Source organism: Lepidochelys olivacea, assembly GCF_965140295.1.
Source record: "Lepidochelys olivacea isolate rLepOli2 genome assembly, chromosome: 5".
Classification (NCBI taxonomy): domain Eukaryota; kingdom Metazoa; phylum Chordata; order Testudines; family Cheloniidae; genus Lepidochelys; species Lepidochelys olivacea.
In genome coordinates this window covers 39,654,580-39,681,243 of record NC_140415.1, presented here as the reverse complement: position 1 = coordinate 39,681,243, position 26,664 = coordinate 39,654,580, and the positions used below count along the sequence as shown (strand labels likewise).

General features: G+C 38.6%; 1 protein-coding gene across 3 annotated transcripts in view; it reads right to left on the bottom strand.

Moving 5' to 3' along the window:
• ZSWIM6 (zinc finger SWIM-type containing 6) overlaps positions 1-26,664 on the bottom strand; it is a 166,172-nt gene that overhangs the window by 13,107 nt on the left and 126,401 nt on the right. For all 3 annotated transcript variants that reach the window (XM_084629357.1, XM_084629356.1, XM_084629355.1), the window contains exons 5-10: positions 21,404-21,583; positions 19,367-19,543; positions 18,949-19,095; positions 14,874-15,020; positions 11,836-12,096; positions 7,600-7,735 (exon numbers count right to left, since the gene is read on the bottom strand). In XM_084629357.1, the coding sequence (XP_084485483.1) occupies positions 7,600-7,735; positions 11,836-12,096; positions 14,874-15,020; positions 18,949-19,095; positions 19,367-19,543; positions 21,404-21,583 (1,048 nt within the window). The remainder of the gene's footprint in view (positions 1-7,599; positions 7,736-11,835; positions 12,097-14,873; positions 15,021-18,948; positions 19,096-19,366; positions 19,544-21,403; positions 21,584-26,664) is intronic.

Here is a 26,664-nt window from a genome sequence, read left to right as displayed (position 1 = left end):
ATAATGCCCTTTGATAAAGAAAGTGTGCTAAAAGAAGGTTAACTCACCTGCAGTTTGAGTTCTCCAAGTAGATTGCCTCTGCAGATCCTCATTCTCACGCTATGAAGCTTGGTGCTGCAAACTGAGAAACCATCTAGAGAGCAGTGGCTGTTGAGGGTAGCACAAAGTCCCGTGCAGACCCAAGTATACAGAAAGGACACTGGCTCTAACTCCCCTCTATTCCTTTCTGCCCATTCAGTATATTAAAGGACAACTCCAGAAAATGGAGAAGGAGAGTGGGTGATTGTGAATATGCAGAGGCAGGATACCGAGAACTCCAGTTACAGGTAAGTAACCCTTTCTATCTAGAATTGACTGTGAAAACTTTTGTGCATGGGAGACTGACTCGTAGTCACACCATCTAGAGACAGGGCTAAGTACTTAAGACTCCATTGAAAATACCAGCTTTAGTGAATAATAAAGCACAGCTCTTCTGAATAACGCTGCACTCCTAAATTGAGAGCAGCGTTGCACAAAGGTGTGACTTGGATTCTATGCAGCAGCTTTAAAGATTTCAAGGTTAAGAAATATTTTCATCATTTCAGGAATATCGTCTGAAATCTAGTGGAATAAGCCATATGCTATCTGCTAGTCAACTAGTCATTCTGCTTTCCGGAAGGAATCATAGCCATGGCATCATCATATAAAATTTAAATCTTCAGCTAAGTATATTTGTTTTTCTCAAGTTAATATAAAATAAGCTTCTCTTTGGGTTTGTATCAGGAGTTAGAAATATTTTCCCTCATATCACTGAGGTACTTCCTTGGCTTCTAGGTTGATCAGAGAGAAAAATATCAGGTCTTGGAATGTTCTCATTAAAGGAATTCCTGCAAAGTGATGAGGAATGCAGTCAAAGACCAAACAGGGTGTGGCTGAATCACATAGCCTCTACTGTATGCAACACACATCTCTAATCCACACAGTAACAATACTTCTACAATAGAACCTCAGAGTTACAAACACTTCGGGAATGGAGGTTGTTCATAATTCTGTACAAAACGTTATGGTTGTTCTTCTGAAAGTTTACAACTGAACGTTGAGTTAATACAGCTTTGAAATTTTACTACGAAAACAAGCGGCTTTTTCCCTTTTTTTTTTTAGTACTTTACATTTAACACAGTACTGTCCTGTATGTTTTGGTCTCTACTCCTGCCCGATTGTGTACTTCCGGTTCCAAATGAGGTGTGTGGTTGACTGGTCAATTCATAACTCTGACGTTCTACTTTACTATTAATAAAGCCCCTGCAATGCTTATCTGCATGGAACTCAAGGAGAGGACCTTTTTAGTACTGTTTGTACTGAGGTGGTGATTGAGCAGGTAGGAATTGCCTCTCAGACTTAAAGGATGTCTCATGCTGAAAGGTGGTTGGATCCCCAACGATTTGGCTGTCAACTTGGTCTTCTTGAATCTCTCCAGTATTTTATCTGTTTTTCCATCCCAAAAGGTCAATATCTTAAAAAAATCAAGCCTTCAACCATGACTTGTGCTTCTGGGGGAAGTCCAAGATCCTTACTCAAAAAGATGTTTTACAGCTGTTGACATTGATCTTGCTGAAGTGCCGAATACATTGTACATCACTTGTGTTGAGATATATTCTGGCCCTCCATGATGGACTTTAGTTCTTTGCTTTTCTCATCAGGCAGAGAGCACATGAAGGGAACAACTTAACCTCAGGTGTAAAAGCGATCCCTAGCAATAACTGCTTGATAGCTCACTGTTCAAAGTGACAGAGCAGCAACAGAAGCGGACGTGCAACCCAACTGTTCTAGTCTCCTAAACTTTCTCTTGGGGCATCAGAAAGTCTCCTGTACCTTAAGTACTAGGCTATTAGGGGTTCACTTATGCCCAGATAAACAGATGAATTAAACCGTAATAAGTCAACAAGACCAGATGTTCTGAAGGAAACTGCAAAACTACTAACTATGGTATGTAACCTATTGCTTAAATCAGACTTTGTACCAGATGACTGGAGAGTAGCTAATGTAACACTCCCCCCTTCCCCCCCCCCTTTTTTTTTTTTTAAAAAAGGCTCCAAAGGTGATCCTGGAAATTACAGGCTGGTAAGCTTAACTTTGATACCAGAAAAATTGGTTGAAACCATAGTAAAGAAAATTATCAGACACAGATAAACACAATATGTTGGGGAAGAGTCAACATGGCTTTTGTAAAGGGAAATCATGCCTCACCAATCTATCAGAAATCTTTGAGAGCGTCAACAAGGACATGGACCACAGTGATCCAGTTGATATAGTGTATTTAGACTTTTCTGACAGCTTTTGACAGGGTCCCACACTAAAAGCTCTTAAGCAAAGTAAGCAGTCATGGAATAAAAAGGAAGGTCCACTCATGAATCAGCAACTGGTTAAAAAGATAGGAAACAAAGGGTAGGGGTAAATGGTCAGTTTTCAAAGTGGAGAAAGGTAAATAGCAGTGTCCCCCAGGATCTGTACTGGACCTGTGATGTTCAACATATTCATAAACGGTCTGGAAAAGAGGGTGAACAATGAGGTGGCAAAATTTGCAGATGATAAAAAATTACTCAAGATAGTTAAGACCAATGCTGACTGCAAAAAGTTACAAAGGGTTCTGACAGAACTGGATGACTGGACAACAAAATGGCAGATGAAATTCAACGTTGATAAGTAATGCACACTGGAAAACATAACCCCAACTATACATACATAATGATGGGCTCTAAATTAGCTTTTACCACTCAAGAAAGATCTTGGAGTCATCATGGATAGTTCTCTGAAAAATATCTGCTTTATGTGCAGCCTCAGTCAAAAAAGCTAACAATGTTAGGAACTCTCAGGAAAAGGACAGACAATAAGACAGTCAACATAGCAATGCCACTATATAAATCCATAGTATGCGCACACCTTGAATATTGTGTGCAGTTTTGGTCACCTCATCTCAAAAAAAGATATTTTTGAATTGGAAAAGGGACAGAAAAGGGCAACAAAAATGATTAGGTGTATGGAACAGCTTCCATATGAGGAGAGATTAAAAAGACGAACTGCTCATCTTAAAAAAGAGATGACTAAGAGGGGATATGACAGGTGTATAAAATCACAAATGATGTGGAGAAAGTAAATAGGGAAGCATTATTTACCCATTCACATAAACACAAGAACTAAGGGCCACCCAATGAAATTAATAGGCAGCAGGTTTAAAAGAGAGGGAAGTACTTCTTCACACAATGCATAGTCAACCTGTGGAACTTGTTGCCAGGAGGTGTTGAAGGCCAAAAGCATAATTGGGTTAAAAAAAGAATTAGATGGAGGACAGGTTCATGAATGGTTGTTAACCTCATGCTCAGGGTGTCCCTAAGCCTTCAGCTATCAGAAGCTGACACTAGACATCAGTGGACAGATCACTTGAAACTGCCCTGTTCTGTTCTTTCCCTCTGAAGCATCAGCACTGGCCACTGTCAGAAAAAGATACTAAGCTAGATGGACCATTGTTCTGACTCAGTATGGCCATTCCTAATGTTCAGAAACTTGAGGGCTTATATCCCTTATTTTATTAATCCCATGAAAATTACCTATGAATAATATTTATATAAATGTCTAGGGTTTTCTGGAATTTTGCAAAGCACTTAATTTCAATATATCTTGTGGCTGTGAGCTCAACTAGATTAATTGTGCATTGTATAAAAAAAAGGTATCCTGTTTTACCTATTTTAAATTTGATACTTTTGAATTTCCTTGTGTGCCCTTTGTTCTATTTAACAATAAATAAATAAAAATAAATAAAAGTAGGAGCTCTCTGTTTACTACAGAGTAAACCATTTCCTATTTTATATACCTCTAACAGGTTACTTCCTCCACACCCCATCTCATCTCCAAACTATATTGCTACAACATCCAAAAATATTTAAGAGTTGTAGAGTCAAGCACTCAGGAGTTCACTCTCAAATGCACACACACACAGCTCACCAGTATTTTTAAATGCTGTGACCAGAACTGAACACAATATGCAAAAGAAGGACTCACTGCTGATTCACATAATAGCGACATAATATTTTCAATATTAAACTTTCTCTCTTTCTTACTACAGCCTAGCAGCTTGTTTAGTTTTCTAACTACTATTGCACATTGTTAGATTTCACTGACTGGCGCACAATGGCATCCATATTCCCCTCTCCAGCAAATAGTTCGGGCATGTCTACCCTACAAACAGTAATTACTACGGTGGCTGACGTTCACGCTACCCTCCCTCTGTTGGAGGTACATGTCCTCACCAGGAGCGCTTCCACCGACTGAAGAGGGGCAGTGTGGGGGGGAACTGAAAGCCAGGGCTCTTAGCTCAGTGCATCTCCCCACCAGGAGTGGGAGACAGCTGCCCGGGCTTCTCGCCTCCCTGAGTGGAGAGCCAGATGTGGGAAGCCCAGGCAGCAGCCAGGCTGGAAATGGAGAGTCTGGGGGCAGCAGGGTTCCCAGTGGGGAGCATGGGCAGCAGCCCAGCTGAAAGAGGGGAGTCGGGATGGGGGGCAGCCGGGCTCTAGCTAGAGCCAACCACCAGCACTGGGCTTTCTTGTCACAGAGCCGTGAAATTGACAACAGCAGCAGCCAACAGATGATGTAAGTAATGCACAGACACTGTGTCACCGTAACTACACCTACATAAGCCCCATGCCTCTCATGGAGGTGGAGTTATGATATCAGTGTAGCAAGGTACTTACATCAGTGGGAGCAAGGCTGTAGTGTGTACACTGATACAATTACATCAATGTACGGCAGCTTACGTCGACCTAACTCTGTAATGTAGACCAGGCCCTAGTTTAGAACTGGGTATAAATAATTCAAATTGTTACTCTAATACACTGAGTTTCATCTGTCAGAGTTAAGCAGTCATTGAGTTTAGCTCCAGCCTCCTGTCATTCCTGGCTTCTCTAACCTAAATTTGTGTCATCTGCAGTTCTTGCCATTTCACAGTTTGACGCTTTCTCCAGATCATGGTTAAACATGGTAAGCACCAATCCTAGTATGAATCCCTGGGCATCCCACATTATCTTCATTTCATGTTAAAAATTGACCAATTAATCATATTCAGTTTTCTCTCTCTCTTAGCCAGTTCCTAATCTATGGCAGAAGTTTCACATTTCATCTTTTGACCACTTAGCTTCATTAACATCTTGTGAGGGACTTTGTCAAACACTTTTTGATAGTCCAAATACATTAATATGAATAGGTTCTTTTTTCTATTTATTGGGCAGCTGCAAGGAAATCCAATGTAAGAAGTGATTTTCTTTTGCAAAGTTTTGCTGGTTGTCCCTTCCTAACTGAGCTCATCTAGTTTTATAGGTCTGTCTTTAATTGCACTAACCAGTGAACATGGTACACAGCCTGGTAAGGGTTTCTGGGAATTAAAGACCATTACTGCCTGTGACAGAGTACTGGGAATCAGAGACTGAACTGGGAATCAGAGATTGGTCATCGTTTAACCAATCAGGCCCCAGGGAGGGCCTGATTAAGGAGAGGAGTTCCTGATTACCAGACTAGACTGGGGCTGGATAACGAATGACCTAATTAGCCCATGGATAAATGAGTGCAGGAAGAAAGTTCAAGAGGGGAGAAGCAGGAGACAGAGAGGGAAAAGAGAAAAGAAAAGAAAAGGCTCACAGGGCCTGATGAAAGGGAGTTCTCTGGGAGGAGACACCTTCCTCCACCTGTTGGAGGAGGGGTAGTAAAGTGGGGGGATGTAAATACTGTAACTGCACTAGTATGTTTAAAGGACAATGGAGTGAAACACTGTAAAGAAGCTAGACTGTGGTATCTACTGAAGGGAAAGTCACTGAGCGATCTGTGGGAAGCAAAAAAAGGATGGGCACATTGGGATCCCATCATCTCGCCCCCCAGAATCTTTTTTATTTATTTTTAAAAGGTAAGTAAGCACCAGAGTACTTTACATAGACAAAAGACTTAGGATAGATGACATTCCTAGTGGTTCTTTTGCAGACTTCATACTTCTGATTACTATTAAAGTGTTTGTGTTGCAGTAACGTCCAGAGGCCCCCAGTTAGAATCATGGCTCTGTTGTACTAGGCATTGTACAAACAAGAAGAGACAGTCCCTGCCCTGAAGAGCTTATAAACTAAGAATGAAATTTAGTGACAATTAAGAATGAATCTGTTTGTGTCTGGCAATTTGTTCAGCAATTTCTGAGAAATTCCAATCCCCAACCTAGACTTACCTGTCCTAGTTCGTTTTTCTTTCTACTCTACATTTTGAAGAGCATCCTTTCGGCTAAAGTAAATTCTTGCAGCTTGTCACCAATACACTTTTTTGCTTGCCTTCCAGCTTTGTTTTACTTCTGGAACCAACTCATATGTACTGCTTGGGACTAAATCAAGAGCATCCTCTCTTCTTTTGTGTTCTGGAACTGGGTTCAGCAAGCAATTATTTATTGTGTCAAACCTCTCTAAACCATGACCCAAAATGATATTTGACCAGTTGTGCAGGTTGCTGAAATGACTCATTATTACTCCTTTAGATTTTGTGGCCTTCAACATCATGCAACCAATTCTCACTATCTTGGATCCAGAGACCAGGAGCATAACCTCTATAGTTGTATTTTTATGACCTGACAATTGTACCCTCATAGATTCTACTTGTAAGAACCAGTGCTTAAATTTCTCTACAGGTTTCATTTCTGGTAGCCAGTTCCTTCAACTTCAGGTAGTATTGGATCCATGGCAATCCAGATGAGGCCAGTTCTTTCACTGTACTCAGAATGGAAAATATGAATTTAGCCATTCATACTCACAGCTGCCCTGAGAGGTAAAGCCAAAACAAACCGAGCACTTCCTTAGGCATGCCCTTTCTCCCAAATACTGAAAGCAACTGGGATACCAGTCCTTCAGATATTTTTAGCGGCTTGACATCCAATTTAGTTCCCATCTCATTCCTATCTTCTATCTGGATCTGTACAAGATTGCTTGGTAATGAAGCAGACAAAAAAGAAAACTGGTCTGGATTACACACCAGCAGATACATTTTTTAAAAAAAAATAATGGTATTTTAAAATCAACTCCATAAAATGAATTTGTAAAACAATAAAGGGTTTGGGGAAATAAACCGCAGAACAGACTAGACAGAAGAAGGTCCTGAGACCTGCTACCTTCAAGGATGAAGTAAATTTGAGCTGTTGGAGTCATGACCCCCGCAACTACCTTTCACATAGCATCCAGATCAACAAGAGGGAGAGCATGATTGCATCAGTCATTGTGGTCATTTTTTTAAAAAGATGATTCGGTGTCTGCAACACTGCAGCAAGAGTGGGAATTTCAATGCAGTTTACAAATAACTGATTTTACCCAACACCTCTGAGGTAGGCAGTAATTATTGCACATATTAATTGCTTTTACAGATGAAGAAACTGAGGCACAGAGATTAAAGTAATTTATCCTAAGTGTAACAGAGATGGTATTAGAACACAGGTCTGACTCCCTGCCTTCAATCATCAGGCCTTCCTTCTTTGGGGTTAATCAGTTTACAGCAATTTTTTCTGACTTGGATTTTTGTTTTTCTTTTTTTAGAGGAGGTCTGAATACATACCGCATGGCTCTCAGTGCAGTTTTGTATGCCAATTCAGCATCATGAGGTAGGAGAGAGGTGAAGAGATACTTGGCAAATGTGTGCATTGGAACACTCTCTCGATGGATGATTTCGCCTAAACCACTATATGGTCCAGCTGTGTGAGAGAGAGAGAGAGGGGACAGATTTTACACATTGTCGAACACACACCACCATTTTTTGGACCTTTTAAAAAACGGGTTTAAATTATAAATCGTTAATATGCCCAGAAAGAAAAAATGTCCAACTCAAAGGGAAAATATTCCAATAGTCATGGTAGCATGGGGGCCTTACAAATGATCAGATCTAAGCTCTTGCTTTGTCAGTGCTAAATAAAAACATAAAAGAAGAGGTATCCTGTTGGGCTTATTGTAGGATTCAGACAGTCCATGGGTCACAGAACACTTCTAAATTTATAGATGTATTTAAAATTCTTTTCCCAAAGTTTTTAATTAAAATCTGCAGTTTAAGCGAGACTACTTTAGGCAGTAACCATTTTACAGAAAAGTATATTTTTCACACCAAGAATGGGGACTCCCCAATATTAGAATGGCAGTCAGCAACAGGAAGAAGTTACTGTTCAAATTTTGTTTAAAACAGTTAATATTTCTCAAGCACCATCAAGAGGAGACTGGAACACATTTTACAGTGAGCCCCCAAAAGATCAGTTTCCAGTTGACATCCACCAAATATCATAAGATTCTTGATAAAAATCAGAAGCTTCAGCAACACTGAAGACTTGCAGTTAAATTAAGCAAAAAATTAAAACAGAATATACCTTGCAACAAATTTTAGTCTCCTGTTTTTCCATGCACTTAAACGGTAGCTACATACAGTGTGAATTAATCTACGTTAAACATCCAAAAGGTCATCTTCCTATTGCTTTACTAACTCTTTTTTGTTAAAGCTAATTATGAAGAAAGACTCACTAAACACAACTGATGTGATTAAAATCTTAAATCACTTCAGTTTTTCTTTGTGTGTTGACATTAGTTGTGCCTAAATTGTTTGAATGTACTGAACTCTTTGCAGTCAGGATTTTCCAGCACACAACAATGCAAGAGCTCCTTACCCGCTCCTCGTAACTGTGTACTAGAGAAGCATATTGCTATTCATTTAACCTCTACAGATTTCCTGCTATGACCACTTGCTTATTGCTCTCAGAAATCATGACGAGAAACAATGATCTGAAAGCCTATCCTTTCATTCACAGAAGTGTGTAACAGACACCAGGGAAAGCTTGAGAAGCCATTCTGTCACAAGAGGTCCCAGTACTAAGTAAATGGTGTAGTTCCACTGTTCATAGAGGCCAAGCTATGGAAAGGTGGTACAGGAAGTACAGAAACCATGTCTGCCACAGATCCTGGCAGATCTCCTGTTACTACATCCAAAGGCCAGCAGTAGCCTTGCAGTTCCACAGCAATATGAGATGAGGAGGGGAGAGAGGATTCCAGAACCAGCCAGCAACAATTCTGGCTCTTCTGACTTGTCAGAGACTGGGATTTAGTGCAGCCTCAGGAGGAATAGTGTATTGCTCTGGATTCTCATGTGTAATCTTTCATTCAAAGTATTTTTCAGGAGACAAACTTGCTTACCATCTGCATGAAAAGCTTTTCTCATTGTTCTGAGGCAATGAATTTAGCACCCAGATTTAAATATTCAGCCCTCAGGCTTTCCCCAACAGCCATCACCAGTAGAGTTGTGAGAACAACAGATTTTTTGCTTCACTAAACAAACCAAGAAATCAAAAAAAAACTGGGTTTCAGTTTGGGCTGACCAAAATGACCAAAAATTTGGGCTGACCAACTTCATTACAAAAGAGTTCATTTTACCTTTTTAAAAATTAAATTCAAATGAGAAGCTGAAATCTTTTGGTTAAAAAAAAATGAACAAAGGGAATGCTTAAATTTTTCAAAATGTATAGGGTATTTTCCAACAAAAAACAATGCAACCAATTAGATATGAATTCACAAAATGTTTTGTTCTACTCAAACCTACATTTTGCTGTAAAAAAGTTTCACCCAAAAAATTCTGTTCAACTTTAATCACCGGGCCCTCATGCAAACACTGAATATTCACATTATCCCTACAACTCCTCAATTATTCAACAATCAATATGTAAGCACCTAGGATAATAGGGTAATAAGGAATAGCCAGAATGGATTTGTCTAAAACCAGTCATACCAAACCAACCTAATTTCCTTCTTTGACAGGATTACTGGTTTAGTGGATGGGGCAAAGCAGTACATGTGATATACCTAGATTTTAGTAAGGCTTTTGATACAGTCCCATGACATTCTCGTATGCAACCTAAAGGAAATGCAGTCTAGATGAAATTACTATAAGGTGGGTGTACAACTGGTTCAAAGACCATACTTAGAATACTTATCAATGATTTGCTGCCAAACTGGGACGATTTGTGTAGTGAGGTTCTGCAGGAGTCAGTCTTGGGTCTGATACTACTCAATATTTTAATTAATTACTTGGATAATAGAGTAGAGACTATGCTTACAAAATCTGCAGATGACACCAAGCTGGAAGGGGTTGCTAGCACTTTGGAGGACAGGATTAGAATTCAAAGTGACCTTGACAAACTGGATAACTGATCTGAATTCAACAAGAGGAAATTCAATATAGATAAGTGTAGTACTTTACACTTAGGAAAAATCAAATGCACAACTACAAAATGGAGAATAAGTGGGTAGTGGTAGTCCTGCTGAGAAGGATCTGGGGATTATAGTGGATTGAATGAGTCAATACTGTGATCCAGTTGCAAAAAGGCCCATCAGTCTGGGGCGTATTAACAGGAGTGTTGTCTGTAAGACATGGGAGGTAATTGTCCCACTGTGTTCAACAATGGTGAAACCTCAGCTGGACTACTGTGTCCAGTTCGGGGCACCACACTTTAGGAAACATGGGGACAAGCTGGAGAGAGCCCAAAGGAGAGCAACAAAAATGATAAAAGGTTTAGAAAACCTGACCTATCAGGAAAGGTTAAAAAACCTGGCACATTTAGTCTTGACAGAAGAAGACTGAGGGGAGACCTGATAACAGTCTTCAAATATGTTAAGACCTGTTATAAAAAGGGCTGATCAGTTGTTCTCCATGTCCACGGAAGGCAGAACAAGAAGTAATGGATTTGATCTGCAGCAAGGGAGATTTGGGTTAGATACTAGGAAAAACTAATTAAAAAGAGTAGTTGAGTGCTGGAATAGGCTTCCAAGGTAGGTTGTGGAATACCCATCAGGTTTTTAATAACAGGTTGGATAAACATCTGTCAGAGATGGTTTAGGATTGCTTGGTCCTGCCTCAGCACAGTTAGCTGGACTTGATACTTCTTAAGGTCCCTTCCAGCCCTACATTTCTATGTTTCAAGGATTTCCTTTGATGCTCTTTCCAACAAGTACAAAAACCATGACCTGCTCACTAAAAAGGAGCTTAAAGTAATATATTTTAGGCCTTTCTAAAAATCAAAGTCTTAGTCTCAAAAGCATACAAGTAAATGTGTATGCAATTTTGCACACTTTCAGCACTTAATTGGGTTGCAGATAACAGATATGATACTTAAGTGATACAATTATTTTTCTCCACAAAATTTCAGTCAACAAATCAGAGGTTATTTTTCAAAATCAAGCCCTAAATACTAATACTTTTTATGTTTGACTAGACATGATATGAACTTATGAATACATCACTTTTATCATAACTATATCCAAAATGCATAATATTCAGTTTCTGCACCAATTGTCTCAAATGAATCATTTGAGCCATTTAGTCTTGGACAGCAATAAAACCCTTGTTCATTTAGAAGGCTATCAGTACTTTGTCAGACTGCAAGTGACATATTTAGAATCTTGCTACCAGAGAACAATTGATAATCGTCAATACCTTTATCATTTGTAAGCCTGAACTGCATCATTAGGACACCAAAACAGACACCAAAACTATGAATAACTTAAAATTTAATTTGAAGCACAAATGCAATAAAAATGAAATGCAAGGAACAACAGGTCAGCAAGATGCTTTATCTTTTCAATGATGCAATATTTTGAAGTACTTTAGATTTTATGATTAGAGGCTTGAAGGAAGATCTTTAACTGGAGTGATTATACTTCTAAAAAAAATCTTAAAATAAGTACATAAGTCAACTCCCACAGGAATACTTTTTTTTAAAATTACAAAAGTTTAAAGAAACAGTTACAATCTATTTCAAGCTACCTTCTAATAGGAAGACTGCTTGCTTTCGAAAGATCTTCACCAGTGTATCATCCAATTCAATTTCCTGTAGCTTAGAAATGAGCTGCTCCTCATTTCGACAAACCTTCTCTTGTGCATACAAGCCATCTGGCATTATTCGCTGCTGCCCCAGACCTATCAATGCTACTTCCACAGCCAGCGTTAAGTAAGATTCCCCTTCTTCTAAGAATTTGTGTGAAGGCAGGTGCTGGTACTCTAGAGATTTGCACTGCCCCATGTTCTCTGTAAAGGATTACAAAACAAATAATACATCACAAACAATTTTCATCAATAATTGGCCTGCAGTCTCACATTCAAACATTTCTTTTACCAGTTATTTTAATTAAAAATTTTTAAAAAGTGAATTACTGTATAAACTTTGAAAGGTGCCACTAAAAATCACTCTTCTGTTTTGGTAACCATCTATTTTCAAATATCTTTTAAAAGGTTAAGATAAAAGAACACTGCCCTATTGTAAATCAATAGGGAGCTTCCATTCAATTGTTTAGGACAGAAATGCATGCAACCGTCATTTAAAAATGAAGCCATGCGTCTATACTGAAAACACATTAAAGTTGCAATAACTTCCAAAAGCCAGGAAACTCAGGAAAGAAGGAGAGATTCCATACTAAAGTGATGCGGTTATGAAAAATAGCAACTGTCCCAACTTTCTGTTCATAAGGCTGAAATAGCAGCTTGCACTTTGAATTTCCTAGTTTTCACCCCGTTCAGTAACTACCCAAGCCCTGATCCTGCAAAGGGCTGGTAAGGAGAGGACCCTTACATCTTCATAGATTTTCACTGAAGTTAGTAAGAATCCATGTAGGATCTGCTCCTGCAAATCCATTAGCAAAATCACAGTCAATGATTTTTTGACCATCCATCTGCTTGCTAGTCATAGAATCATAGGACTGGCAGGGATCTCGAAAGGTCATCTAATCCTGCCCCGTGCACTCAGAGGACTAAATATTATCTAGACCATCCCTGGCAGGGTGTTTGTCTATCCTGCTCTCAAAAATCCCCAGTGATGGAGATTCCACAATCTCCCAAGGCAATTCAGTCCAGTGCTTAACCCCCCTACAGTTAGGAATTTTTTCCTAATGTCCCACCTAAACCTCTCTTGCAGCAATTTAAGCCCATTGCTTCTTGTCCTATCCTCAGAGATGAAGAACAATTCTTCTCCCTCCTCTTTGTAACAACCTTTTATGTACTTGAAAACTGTTATGTCTCCTATCAGTCTTCTCTTCTCCAGACTAAACAAAGCCCATTTTTTCAATCTTCCCTCATAGGTCATGTTTTCGAGACCTTTAATCATTTTTGTTGCTCTTCTCTGGACTTTCTCCAATTTGGCCACATCTTTCCTGAAATGTGGCACCCAGAACTGGACAGAATACTCCAGTTGAGGCCTAATCAGTGTGGAGAAGAACAGAAGAATTACTTCTTGTGTCTTGCTTACGACACTCCTGCTAATACATCCCAGAATGATGTTCTCTTTTTATGCAACAGTGTTACACTGTTGACTTATATTTAGCTTGTGGTCCACTATGACCCACAGATTCCTTTCCTCAGTACTCCTTTCTAGGCAGTCATTTCCCATTTTGTATGTGTGCAACTGATTGTTCCTTCTTAAGTGGAGTGCTTTGCATTTGTCCTTATTGAATTTCATCCTATTTACTTCAGACCATTTCTCCAGTTTGTCCAGATCTTCCAAAGCATTTGCAACCCCTCCCAGCTCGGTATCGTCCACAAACTTTGTGAATATACTCTCTATGACATTAGATAAATCACTGATGAAGATATTTATACATTTTTTAAAATTAAGACAATTATTTATTATATGGTAAATTATATTTCAGAATGTCTCTAAACTCAACTTGTTCCTTAGCAAGGGTAACATATAAAATTTCAATTTCAAACAAGTTACAAATAAATGCATTATTATGTTTGTATAAAATTGTTTAACATTTCATTCTCATATTATAGTGTGCTTGTTATTTTCTTCTATAGCACCAAAGATTTGCATGGAGCTTCACAGATACACCATATTACAAAATATGGTCCCTGCCCCAAGCAGCTTACAAGCTACATCAGACACAAAATATATCTGGACAAATAGCTATAGGAAAGTGGAAGAAAACTGTAGCAATGAAAAGGGATACTGCTCTTGGGAGACCATATGCTAGAAAGCATATCATGAAAGTGATTTGTTGTTAAACATATTTGCTGTATTTTTACCTTTCTAAATTTAATTTTTTTTTCTAGAAGTAGATGGTGCAGGATTAGAAGTTTACTGAAGAAAAACCTAGTTCAATCAAAAAATCCACACACAAAACTTAGTTTAGTTTTTAAACCTAAACTGATTTTTTTAGATTTTTCTCACCCAAATGAAAAACCAAAATTGTTTCAGAACTGTTGATTAAAAATGAAATGTTGAAACTCTTGCTTTTGAAAGTGTCAAAATGAAACACATCAACCTTTTTGAAAAAAATTTTTGCAGATTTTTTTTGGCCAAAACTATTTGTGAAATTCAACCCAAATCCATATGCACAGAAAAATGTATTTTTTCAGCAAATTTTGTATTCACCAAAACAAAAATTGCCCATTTCTACCGCTGACATAACTCATTATATGTTAGTTCTAGAAGATCACCCTGTAAAACAGCATACATTACACTAGGTATACCATCATTTTTAGATTCTTCCAGTAATTTCTTAGAACGGGGATCTAGTATTTTCTCATCCAAAGCAACAAACCAAGTTTTATTAAAGAGATATTTCAAGCATAAAAGACACGCATTCTTCAAGCTTGAAATAATCATTAGCAATGTTTAAGGTGGTTTTCAGTTAAAGTTCATTAAAAAATATTTACTTCTTCAAGCACTGTCTCCCATGTTTTGATAGGGAATACTCTGCTCTGAAGCAAATATTTCCTTAAAGTTAAAGTTAATTTGAAGAGGAAAGGAAATAAAATGCTCAAAATTTCTCAAGAAACAAACAACATAGACCTAAAAACAGTTTTACCTGTGAAGTCTGAGAAGCCATGGAAGCTTTCATCATCCACCCTGCAGGCTTCCATAAGGCTACTGAAGAGGGTGCCAACTGGATCCAATGGGTGCCCCACCCAGCCTTCAAGATTAGTTATTGAGGTTATTCCTTTGTGGAGAAGTTCTACATCAGGAAAATTTGATAAATATAAAATGATGATAGGTGAGTTTTAGCAATTAACACTAAAACAAGACATTATCCTGGGCACTCTGTCCAGCATCCATAGAATTCACAGTAGTTTGTGTTCAGAAATAAACAAACAGAGTAGTACTTTTCTGACTACTTATTTGCTGTCCCTCATAAACATGTAAAGGAAAATGAATGAAGCTCTCACACAGCTCTACTTTCCACATGCTCCAGAGGGTTGCACTATGGGTCAGAAATTCCAACCCTAGTGTCTTTTTGAAAACTCTTATTTGCTAGTCATGTAGTCCCCTGGGTGGGGGGAGTAGCGAGAGAAAGCATCTTTGCTGAAAAGTTACAGTAAAGAGGAAACACTTCTGTGAGATAAATGGCAATTTCAGTTTCCTCATCCAGAAACACTGCAGCACCATTTTTATATTCTAAGTGAATCTGATAGAGCTGAAAGAAATAATAAAAATACTTTAAAGTCTTCCATTTTCATAAATAAAATATGAGCTTATCTTACATCTAAATATTTATTAAAGTAATAAACTCAGGATGACAGCTTCTTTGAAAAAACAGAGTCAAGGGTTTAAATGAGGTATTGTATACAAGAAAAAACTGCCCTTTAAATTGACAAAGTGTGGTTTCTTGTCATTCTTAAATTCAAGGCAACAAATTCCTCCATGGATACTTTGTTTCATAGCTGTCAACTATCAATCAATCAGAGCATGAAAAAAATTACTGTTTAGCACAGTGAATTGAAGGAAGTACAGCTGTGGTAATAGAGGTTATAGGGTCCCCAAATTCCTTTTCTAGGAGCAGACATTCCCATGACAGTGGCTTCCTTTTGATTGCAATTCTAAACTTACGGTTCCCCTGGACATGTATGTACTGTGTAAATACGTGAGATTAAAGGCCATATTGGTAAAAATATGTAACTGCATAAAAAACCCACTGAGTGTAATAATTGTGCTCCATTTCTCCACTCCAAATACCTTTGCAGCTGCAACTCCTCCTGTCCCATTTCACAGGAAAAGTGTCATCTCTAAGATTGATCATGCTTAATACACACCGTCAAGCTTTCGAATGCTGGAAAGATTGCTTTTTACTTATCTGATCTGTGAAGCTATTCAAGCAGCACAGCTACAGCTCAGAAATTAAAATTTTCAAGCTGAAAGACATGACCAGGTGGACTTTTTTTGGGACTCAACTGACACGTTTATTGTAATCAATAACATACTAAGAAAATAAAACAATTATTCCACCAACAAGCAGTGTGTGTGAAAGTAAAGATTAAACCAAAAAAGATTATTGTAACCATTTAGACTTCCACATGCCAACATTAGTAACCTCTCTGCCTTCTGAATGACACCCTTGTACTTGATTATACCTATTCTTGTCTGTTTATGATCTTCACTTGCAGTGTCACAACCAACAAAGGCTTCAATCCTCCAATCACATATCCACATGTTTAACTCTACTCATGTGGGATGTATTAGCAGGAGTGTTGTAAGCAAGACATGAGAAGTAATTCTTCCGCTCTACTCTGCGCTGATTAGGCTTCAGCTGGAGTACTGTCCAGTTCTCCTTAACCTCTGAAGCAATGGGCTTAAATTGCAGCAAAGGAGGTTTAGGTTGGACATCAGGAAAAACTTCCTAACTGTCAGTGGTTAAGCACTGAAAAAAATTGCCTAGGGAGGTTGTGGAATCTCCATCATTGGAGATTTTTAAGAACAGGTTAGACAAACACCTGTCAGGTATGGTGGATAATACTGAGTCCTGTCATCAGTGCATGGACCTGGACTACATGACCTCGAGTCCCTTCCAGTCCTATGATTCTATTGGAGTAATCCGATTGACGTCAGTGGGACTACAATGGCGAGAATAAACCTACACGCATACTTATAGTGTCTATGGAACTGGGGCCTAAAACAAAAAACTCTATGGGCAGGAGTCGAGTCTTTACTTGCATATATGGGAGATGTCTAGCACATTTCTGAGTGCTCTAAAGTATTTTTTTTTAAAAAAGCCCAAGGGGGAAAAAAGCAAGAGTTGCAACATTTAAAAAAAAAAAAAAAAGAAAAAGAAAAAGACATCTCAAACGAAAACAGTGTTCTCAGCTGTTCTTACACAGTGTGCACCACATGTTGCAGCAACTGTCTCATGGACAATAACATCCCTATGGCAACTGCAGCAATTGCTTACATGGAAAACTAATGTTAGAAAATAATTTAGTGTATTTTAGCTGTCTAGTTGGGCAATTTAGCAGCTGGAAACGAGAAACACCAGTACTATGTGACTAGTCAGCTGCTTGCAGACCACCAGCAGATTCTCTATGCAGCACCAGTGGTTCTCTCTCTCTCTCTCTCTCACACACACACACACAGAGCTCAGTTTGGAAAATGCCAAAGCCATAGGATGTTGAGTGAAGATGTGTTACATAATGAGGTTTCACTGAAAATTCTGCCAAGTAATAGTAACAGTTCTTTGCACTCATATAGAGCTTTTTAATCTAAGAATCTCAAAATACTGTATAAACATTAAATGAATGTAGTTTCACAGAACCCATCGAAGGTCAGCAAGTGCTGCTAGGCTGGTTTTACAGTTAGGAAAACTGAGGCAGAGAGAGATTGAAGGTTAAATTTTCAAGCCAGCTGTCCTCTGCTTATGCTCTCACACACTTATTTCTGTACAAACACCTTCACAGGTCTTAAAAAAGTTTAAACACATCACACACAGGTATCTGCATCCACAATGCACAGGTGTATATGCCAGGGGAAGGCAACCTATGGCACGTGTGCCAAAAGCGGCACACAAGCTGATTTTCAGTGGCATTCACACTGCCGGGCGGGGGGGAGAAGCTCTGCATTTTAATTTAATTTTAAATGAAGCTTCTTAAACGTTTTAAAAACCTAATTTACTTTACAAACAACAACAATTTAGTTATATATTATAGACTTATAAAAGAGACCTTCTAAAAACATTAAAATGTATTACTGGCACGCGAAACGTTAAATTAGAGTGACTAAATGAAGACTCGGCACGCTACTTCTGAAAGGTTGCTGACCCCTGGTATATGCAAGCAAAAATGGAGACTAGAGTCTAAAAAACAAGCTTTAATGCAGGATTCCTTGGAAGAACTAGGAATAGAACTAAGATCCCTAGCTTCCATTCCTGTTCCTTAACAAAGCCATTCCTTCTTCCTTGTATATGAGGAAGCCTGTTCAGGTCCAAGCCACCCTTTTACTTCTAATCTTAATGTTAGATTAATTTGAGTGGCCAAGGACTGAACAGGCCTTTCGGAGACTAGACCCTTATGAGATAATTCCTTCAAAAATAAGGATGAAGTACATTGCTAGGACAGTGCTGACAAAGTTACACCACAGACAGCAATGATTAGAGAACTTCTTTCCAGTTATATTAATCCAGCATCCTTCACAAGCACTAAAACTTATTAAGAGTCTCATTCTACACTAGGCATTTCTTCAATTATTTTGTTATCCTTTCTGTCGCAGAAATACATTGCTCAAATTAAATTCTCCTTAGGGAGAGAGGAACAAAAAACCCCCCAAACCACGCAACCACACACAAAATGCTCCATTTTTAAAAGATTACACAAAAGCAATATTTGTATTGCGATAATGCCTGAATCTCCTCACCAGGATCAGGACCTCAATTATGCTAAGTATATTACAAAAAGAGATAGGGAGATATGGTCCTTGCCCTAAAGAGCTTACACTCTAATAAAAATCTTAGACATCCAAAACATTACATTTCTCACTGGCCAAATAAACTGGTAATGAAGAGTTACTAAAGGTCATAGCCACTTTTGTAGCTTCTAATACAGTTTCCTCATGCAAAGTTCCATACTAGTTTTCTGGTCACCTTGTAGGGAAGAGAGAAGGGCAAAGGCCATTACATTTACCTTTCTTCTGAGCCCGGAACATGTCCAACTGTTTCTGCTGCTGTCTTCTCAGTGTGTTAACAATAGCTATTGCTAGCCTCAGTGCTTCTCTTGGGTATCCATGAGATCGTAATGCATCAACCCTTGCACAGGCTGTAGGAACATGTTCTAAAACAGAGAACATAATTGGAAGAAAAAAGTACATTCATGTCTGTAACGCGCCCCCCCCAATTTTACAATGCTGCTCAAAAGGTTATTTATTTATTTATAAGCTACGTGAAGGGACTTAAAAGGTTATTTCTGAACCAGTATTTGAAGGGAGGCTCTGTTCCTATTTCCAGGCCTTCCATTCATCTTCCCACCATCCCCCAAAAATAATGCCACAGAAACTGAACAAAGCAGCAAGTCATGGAAACGTCTTTCCGGTTTAGCCACTTACCATGCCAGAGGGGCCACCCGTGAGAGTCAAAGAGCGAGTTTTCAGTGTCGTCATGGTAACAGTAGTTGGTGTATAAGTCACTGCTGATAATGTGCTGTAAGTGGCTGTCCTGCCAGTGGAGATCGCATGCCTCGATAGCTCGAGTGAACACCGTCCGATGCGGTCTGTTTGATGAATCTGTCATTTTCACAAATACAGAAAGCGGTCATCAGCTTTTATTTATTCACATTTGAATAAATCATTCACAATATTTTTCAGTCTTGCTGTCTAATTCCTCCCCTCACACTCATGGTACCCTGTCTCCTTAAGTAGCAGACTGCAGATGACATTTTTCACATCCTAAATACTAGATAAATCAGATGATTTTTATTCCACTTATTCACTTTTCCTTCATAAAAAAAGAAAAAGATCTACATCCATTAAAACTAATGCTAGACAGTGCTCTGTAAAGAGAACTGTCAAATTGCCTTCTATTTTAGCAATGTATATTGAACACTCCCACTAAACACACGAAGAGGAATTCAGCACACTCCCAAATTCTTCTTGGATCCTGGGAGGTCCAGTCCTGCTAGTATCATTGGCTTCTTCTACCTGTCACTTCAGCCATGTAGCTCTGCTGGAATCTACAGTCAGTGTATTGGGGCAGGACTCTGATAAAGTGTTGCTTTTTATTTTGTTTTTAAAGCTGACATGGTATGATTCTACACACTTTAAAATAGTTGTTACCTTTGTCATATTAAATAATTTTTAAAAAGGTATAAAATACTTGGAATAAAGTAGACATAGTATACTACAAATCATAGCACTGATATGAATTTCTATGTGAGCACTCCATGTGGCAACAGAATTCTGTTGCTGCCAAGATGTCAGTCAGAGCTGAAATCAGCGTACATTGGGCTGGACATTAGGAAACCCAACAAGAAAAATCTTTGTAGGGAGTTATGTGCTGAATGTCCCCCGTTTTCCCTGGCTACAGGTGGAGATTAAAAGTTAATCTGGAAGTGAATGAAATTTTACAATTCCCTTCACAGGTATCTTTCAAGAGACTGCAAATGACCCAAGGGAGACACCTCACCAGTCCAAGCTTTTATCTTTTTCTTCCGCAGGCATTAAATTTTCCTTCATTTTATATAAATTTGAAATCAATATGTGTTCCAAATATTGTAGACATGGGGCTTCCCAGATGCATGTTTCTGTATTGCAATATTATATTCTTATATAAATAGAGCTCTTACTTGTATAAATGGAGGACATTTCCCCCACCCTGGTCCTTAGCAAAGCAGCATCCTTTGCCCAAGAAGGGCCGGATGGGACTTTCTTCAAAGTTGAACATCTCTCCTAGATTAGCCATAGAGACTACTGCAGAGCAACAAGACACCTCCCCTCTCCAAGAAGACAGTGTCCTGCCTGCAGCAGTCCCAGCCCCATGAATAGAACCTGGGATCTTGTGTCAGTGCAGAGTGTTAACCACAGGGCTGATCCCACAAATAGATGCTTCATTTTAACACATCTAATTTCATTTAGTTGCAGTAGCATCTCTTTAAATAGCTATGAAAGCTTCACAACTGAAGAAAACCACATATAGAAAAGCTCAGAAAAGCACGTCTGCAGTGATACCAGCTTAAAGAGCAAGCCAAACCAAACCCAAACCAAAAATGTTTATATGATATACTTTATATTTCAGTTAATTTCATGACTTGTACTTAGATACATGCAGCATAGATAAAACTAACATTTTTATAAAACAAACAAAGGGGTTGGGAACATTTAGGGATGACTCGGTCTTGAAATATTTTATTTCGTAAATACATTTAAACACACACCAACACACACCCACCCACCCACACACACACACACACCCCTTGCTAACCTACCGTTATAAAACTGTATTCGTCCTCCCTTTACTTGTCCATACCAACTCCCACTCCCAAGAGCGAGAAAGTTACTTGTCCCAGGAAAGAAAGTAGAATTTTGTAGGGATACATTAATATACAGGTTATAGTATAGGTTACAATTAGTGCATCTGTTCAGACTCACCTTGGTTAGCATTTGCACCCTGAGGCAAAGCATTGGTTAAATTGGGCAGCTCGTTTCCATGGTTTCCATCTTCCCAGGGACAAACATCCACACTGTTCCATTTTTTCAGCTGTTTTAGCCAACTGGCCTTCTGCTCCAACTTGCAGTGGGGATTTAAGACTATACACATCCACAGAGCACCTGATTTAAAAAAATTGCTCAATTAACTTTTCTATTAAAAGAGCAACAGCCAATGACTAATTTTAAAAAACTATGGAGTTTTACCAGATGGTATTTTTATACTATAATGTTATTTCTCCTGCAAAGCCACATTGTTAGCCTCCAAGTATGGTTGAATACTAGCAGACCATGAGTTCCTGACTCAGCATCGTGGGGTTAATGTGGTCTTTTTCAACCATCCCAAATAACTTAATTAGAACACACAATCTTTCTATTGAAATTGAAGATATAAAAAGATAAAGTGAGACTTCATATGAAGCACTACAAAATCCAAAGCCTCCACTCTATAGTTTGTCAGAAAGAAATATCAGTTTAAAGTGAAAAGAGAGAATCCACACTCATGTTACAAAACTCAACCACTCATCCTTTTGTTTTAATTCTGACAGAGGAAGCAAGTGCATCAGTTTAAACAACGCAAAAAAATGTAGAAGAATTACATAGCAAATATAGTTCTATTTATTTCCCAGTTTTACATTACAGTAAAATATTTTGAAATCAAATTAAATATATTAAACACAAGTATACATACACTGTACATATATACCTCCGCATCCTCAGAACTTATCAAAACCTATCCAAAGAACTGTAATTCACACTCAAAATCATTTTCAAATCACATTTGGATTTGAGAGATTTAATATTCAATCAAAATTGCAGCACTTTATAATACACTAATTTTTACCATTATTTCAGTAATTATCCTATTTCCATCATAATCCATCACGACCATAAGACAGTTCGTTTATAAGCCAACTCCCCCAAGATGGATAAGTAAAAATGGTAAAAACTGTATGACTCTTTCATAAGCCGACCCTATATTTCAGGGGTTGGCAAACTTCGGCTCCCAGCCAGTCAGGGTAAGCTGCAGGTGGGTCGGGATGTTTTGTTTACCTGAAGCATCTGCAGACACAGAGCCCCTCAGCTCCCAGTGGCCGCGGTTTGCCGTTTCCAGCCAATGGGAGCTGCGGGAAGTGGCGCAACTTCCCGCAGCTCCCATTGGCTGGGAACAGCAAAACGCGGCTACAGGGAACTGAGGGCTCCATGCCTGCAGATGCTCCAGGTACACAAAACAACAATGTATTAGATATTCAATTCAAATCATCAAATTTTGGTGTAGACCCGTTTATAAGCTGACCCCTGCTCTTTGATGCGTCACTTTTTTACCAAAAATATTCGGCTTATGAACGAGTATATATGGTAGGTTAAACTGTAAAATCAGTTTTACATTCCCTCTATACACAACTCAGAGAAAGCTAATTTGGGCTGACATTTCACACATACAGTCAGTTCAGAATCTGACTCCCTGACACTGTGTAACAGAGCATCCACAAATACTTCAGGGTCTGTAGCAACAATTTTCAAATGAAAACATTTTTCTCTGAATCAGCTGTCTCTTTACCAATGTGAACTTTGACAGCAGCATGAAGACGTGCTATTTAGTAAAACTTCATTTGTTCATTAAGGATGTACTTTACACACTATAGAAGATTTGCAGAAGTGCCTAAAAACTGCATTACAGATGTCCAAAAAAAGAATAAAGATGCAGCTGGCTCACCTAAGATAGTTAAACTCTAGTAGCCAAATAATAGCTTGCTAACTAACAAAGTAAAAGGTATACCTGGAACACAGGCCATCATAAAATATTGATTCCTAGAAGTAACTTAGCATGCTAGTATGCCACACACCATGGTATGGGAGCATATTCTTAAGTACCACTTCATGATGAGCCAGTGGAAACTGAGGGCTTGATCCTGTAAGGTTAAAAGTCCTCAGATGCTGGTGTGGAAATGGGGGCAGGGAAGTGAACCAAAAAAAAAAAAAAATCTGTGAGACACCACAAAATAAGACAGGGTGCACCAAAGGATAGAAGATGTCACTAGAATAGTGTAGGCGATTATTTGGAACGGTTAAACACACTAAAGGAATATGTTTTAGAAGATGAAACTTGCAGAAATGTATAAAAGAAAAACATACTGAATCTGGAAGTCAAGAACTCTTTCCCCTATAGCCCTTTTTAATCAACTCTTACACTTCCTTTAGACACTCTGTGCAGTGGTTTAAACATATTGCAACCCTCGTAAATCAAGTAAAATTGAAGAATTTCACTGATTATTTCTACCATTAAGCACCAGTCTGCTCAGCACTGGCCCAAAACATACAATGAAGATGGTCCTTGCAATCTCCAAAATAAAAGAGGAAACAGTGAGGAATGGCTAACTTTGATTTATTAATTATTTCCTTCAGTAGCACTGAAGAGTATGACAATGTAACCCTCTGTATTAAAAAGAGACTAATACAACTTAACACATTGTAACTGGATTTCCAATGATTCTAGAAGAGCAGCTAAATAAACCAAGGTCAAGCACAAAATTTTAACTGAAATTTGATGACTATTTTAAATTATTCAGCAAGGCACCATATACAGCACTGATATTTACAGAATGTCCCACTACAAAACTGATTTATGGTATGCAGGAATGCATAAAGCAATCAAAACCAGTCAATGTAAAGCAGAGAAATGTCAAAAAAGTTAGTGAAGGCCTACTGTGGATATACTACACTTAATTGGGGGGGGGGAAGGGCAGAATATCAAAATATTTAATTTTAAGCATCTACTTTAATTTCAAGAGGGCAACTGTGTTGTGAGTTTAATTATATCAGTAGCTGTATTCTCAGAAAGCCAAGCTATTTGGTGTAAGTTAAACACAAGGATTAATTCTTATATTAAGCCCTTTATACAGTAATCCATGTGTCAATCAAATTACGTAATATAACCTCTATTTGGTGTAAGTCCCATGTACGGAACTCCCCCATGTGCCACTTAAAATGTTAACTCCCACTGACATCAAAGAGATGTGTGTGTTTGTAAAGTCTGTAGGATTGGGCCTTCACACTACTTTCAAGGTTAACTGATGCCCTTCTGGAGGAGTGGGAGAAGGAATTCCCCATTTGGCAGAGTTGAGCATACAGAGCCTGAGGTTCCACGCCCACAGTACTATAAAGGGTAGCATTTTGGGGGAGGAAGTATAATACCAGGGACCCCATTCCTCACCCCAGCAATTTTTTTTTTTTTTTGAAGTGCATGCATGGTGTGTGTGGGGGGGATGGAGGGAAATGTGCATGGGTTGGGCAGAGTTTCTACCTCCCTGTTTCTTGGGGGCAGCTGCTCCATGCTGGGTATTTGAAATTCACTGCTTCCTGTCCTTTAACACTCTACTGCAGCAAGCTTCTAAGAAGGGAGATGTTTGGTCGTGCCCACTATTCACCCACCAGCCCAATGGAAGAAGCCGTGAAGCCATTCTTCCTATTTCACAGCAGCAGCTGGTCTACCTCTTGCTGCTGCAGCAGACAAGCTCTAGGGGGCATCCTCTTAGATATCAAAGCAAAGCAAAGGGCTTATTCTGGTTTTGAATAAGGGGGTTCTTGGAAGCTCCCAGCTACCTTCTGCCTAATGGCTCCCATATGGGGCAATTACTGGCCATAACCACTGCTTATTACAGGTAAGGATCAAGTAAAAATTAAAGAACTACCTTTTGTGTGGAAACTTATCTTATCCCATCCCAGACTCAGGAAAAACCTAACTTTTAATTAAGAGAATTTCAGCGGACTTCTCAAACTTGAAGATTGCTGTACACTAAAGAATCTGTACTAAAAAGAGCACTCCTGTACTCCAAAAAGGATATTCCCAATATGAAGAGAAGTTCACTAACTTGACATAATGAAATCCAGCGACCAACATGACTCTCAACATAAACAACTGCCCCAATAAAGACCAAAAAAACCTCTGGTCAGAATATATAGTATTAGAAATGGGCACAACTGAACACTCAAAACAGCTGCCATATTTTTCACCCAAAACTTTGGAGGCATTTTGATCCAGGCTAGAGTCCCCCTTGCACAGGCCCAAGCAGACACCCCAAATCCATACACTATTGAACAAAAAGTAAAGTTTGGATTCAGATTTGGACTGCGTCCCACCTCTTTCCAATATGAAAATCCTCAAAGTGCAAAGGCAAAATATCAGAAACCAATATGCAGATTTCATCTTTCCCCTGAAGATAATTGGATGATAAGTCATGCTGTGACTGCAATTTGATATTAATTTCACAAGGGAACAAATACTAAAACTGTCACATCTCAGTGAGGAATTGTCTATTCTGGTTCCACAATAATCCTCTTGACCTGAATAAAGCTAGCTTTGCCTCAATAGACCTTTGGTTCAAACAGCATATATCTTCAGAGATGTACCGCTGCCATTTGTCTCCAGTACATCTCATCCCACAGAAAAATATATTTTATCACTGTTCTCCATAGTGTGTGGTTTCCCCATACATACAACCAAAGATTAGCATAGTTATATTCTCTCAATAGACACCCTGCCCCAGAACCAAGGCTGTAGAAAGGGACAGTGTGTGCTGACAGTATGCTGTCAGTATGCTGACTCAGGATTTAAACAAAGTAGAATATAGCATTATTAAAGTGCTCAGTTACTGTAACAGTAGGTGCTGTAATAATTACACACTTACAGTATGCATGTATTCATAAACCATAAAAAAAAGAACAAGGCATGTATATAGACTCTCCTGAGAGATTAAGTATTACACAGTTCCCATAAATCCCATTACATTTCACCCCTTCCCCAACAATTGGAAAAACCGCACCTAATTTTACTATGTGGAAACAAGATGAGAAATTGAAGATTCAGCCTCCAATTCAAGACTGATAATAGTCAAAAGAAATCTGATTTCTCTAAAAAAATATGATGCTGCCCTGTCAATGATGGTATATAGCTAAGCTTGTGTCAGCATTTTCACAATAACCATTTTCAGTGGTTTATAACACTGCCGTAATAGGTTGCTAGAGGCTGAAACTTGGTATAAGGCCTTAGCCTGGTGGAATTTTATATTAAAATATTTAAACCAATTCTCTCATTTGCAAAATTAAAATATACATTGTATCTGCATACAAGTTGCTGTTTAAAAGTTAAAAGTTTTTATGCTAGCATAACTCAAACTTTCATTTAAGAACCAAATTCAAAAGCA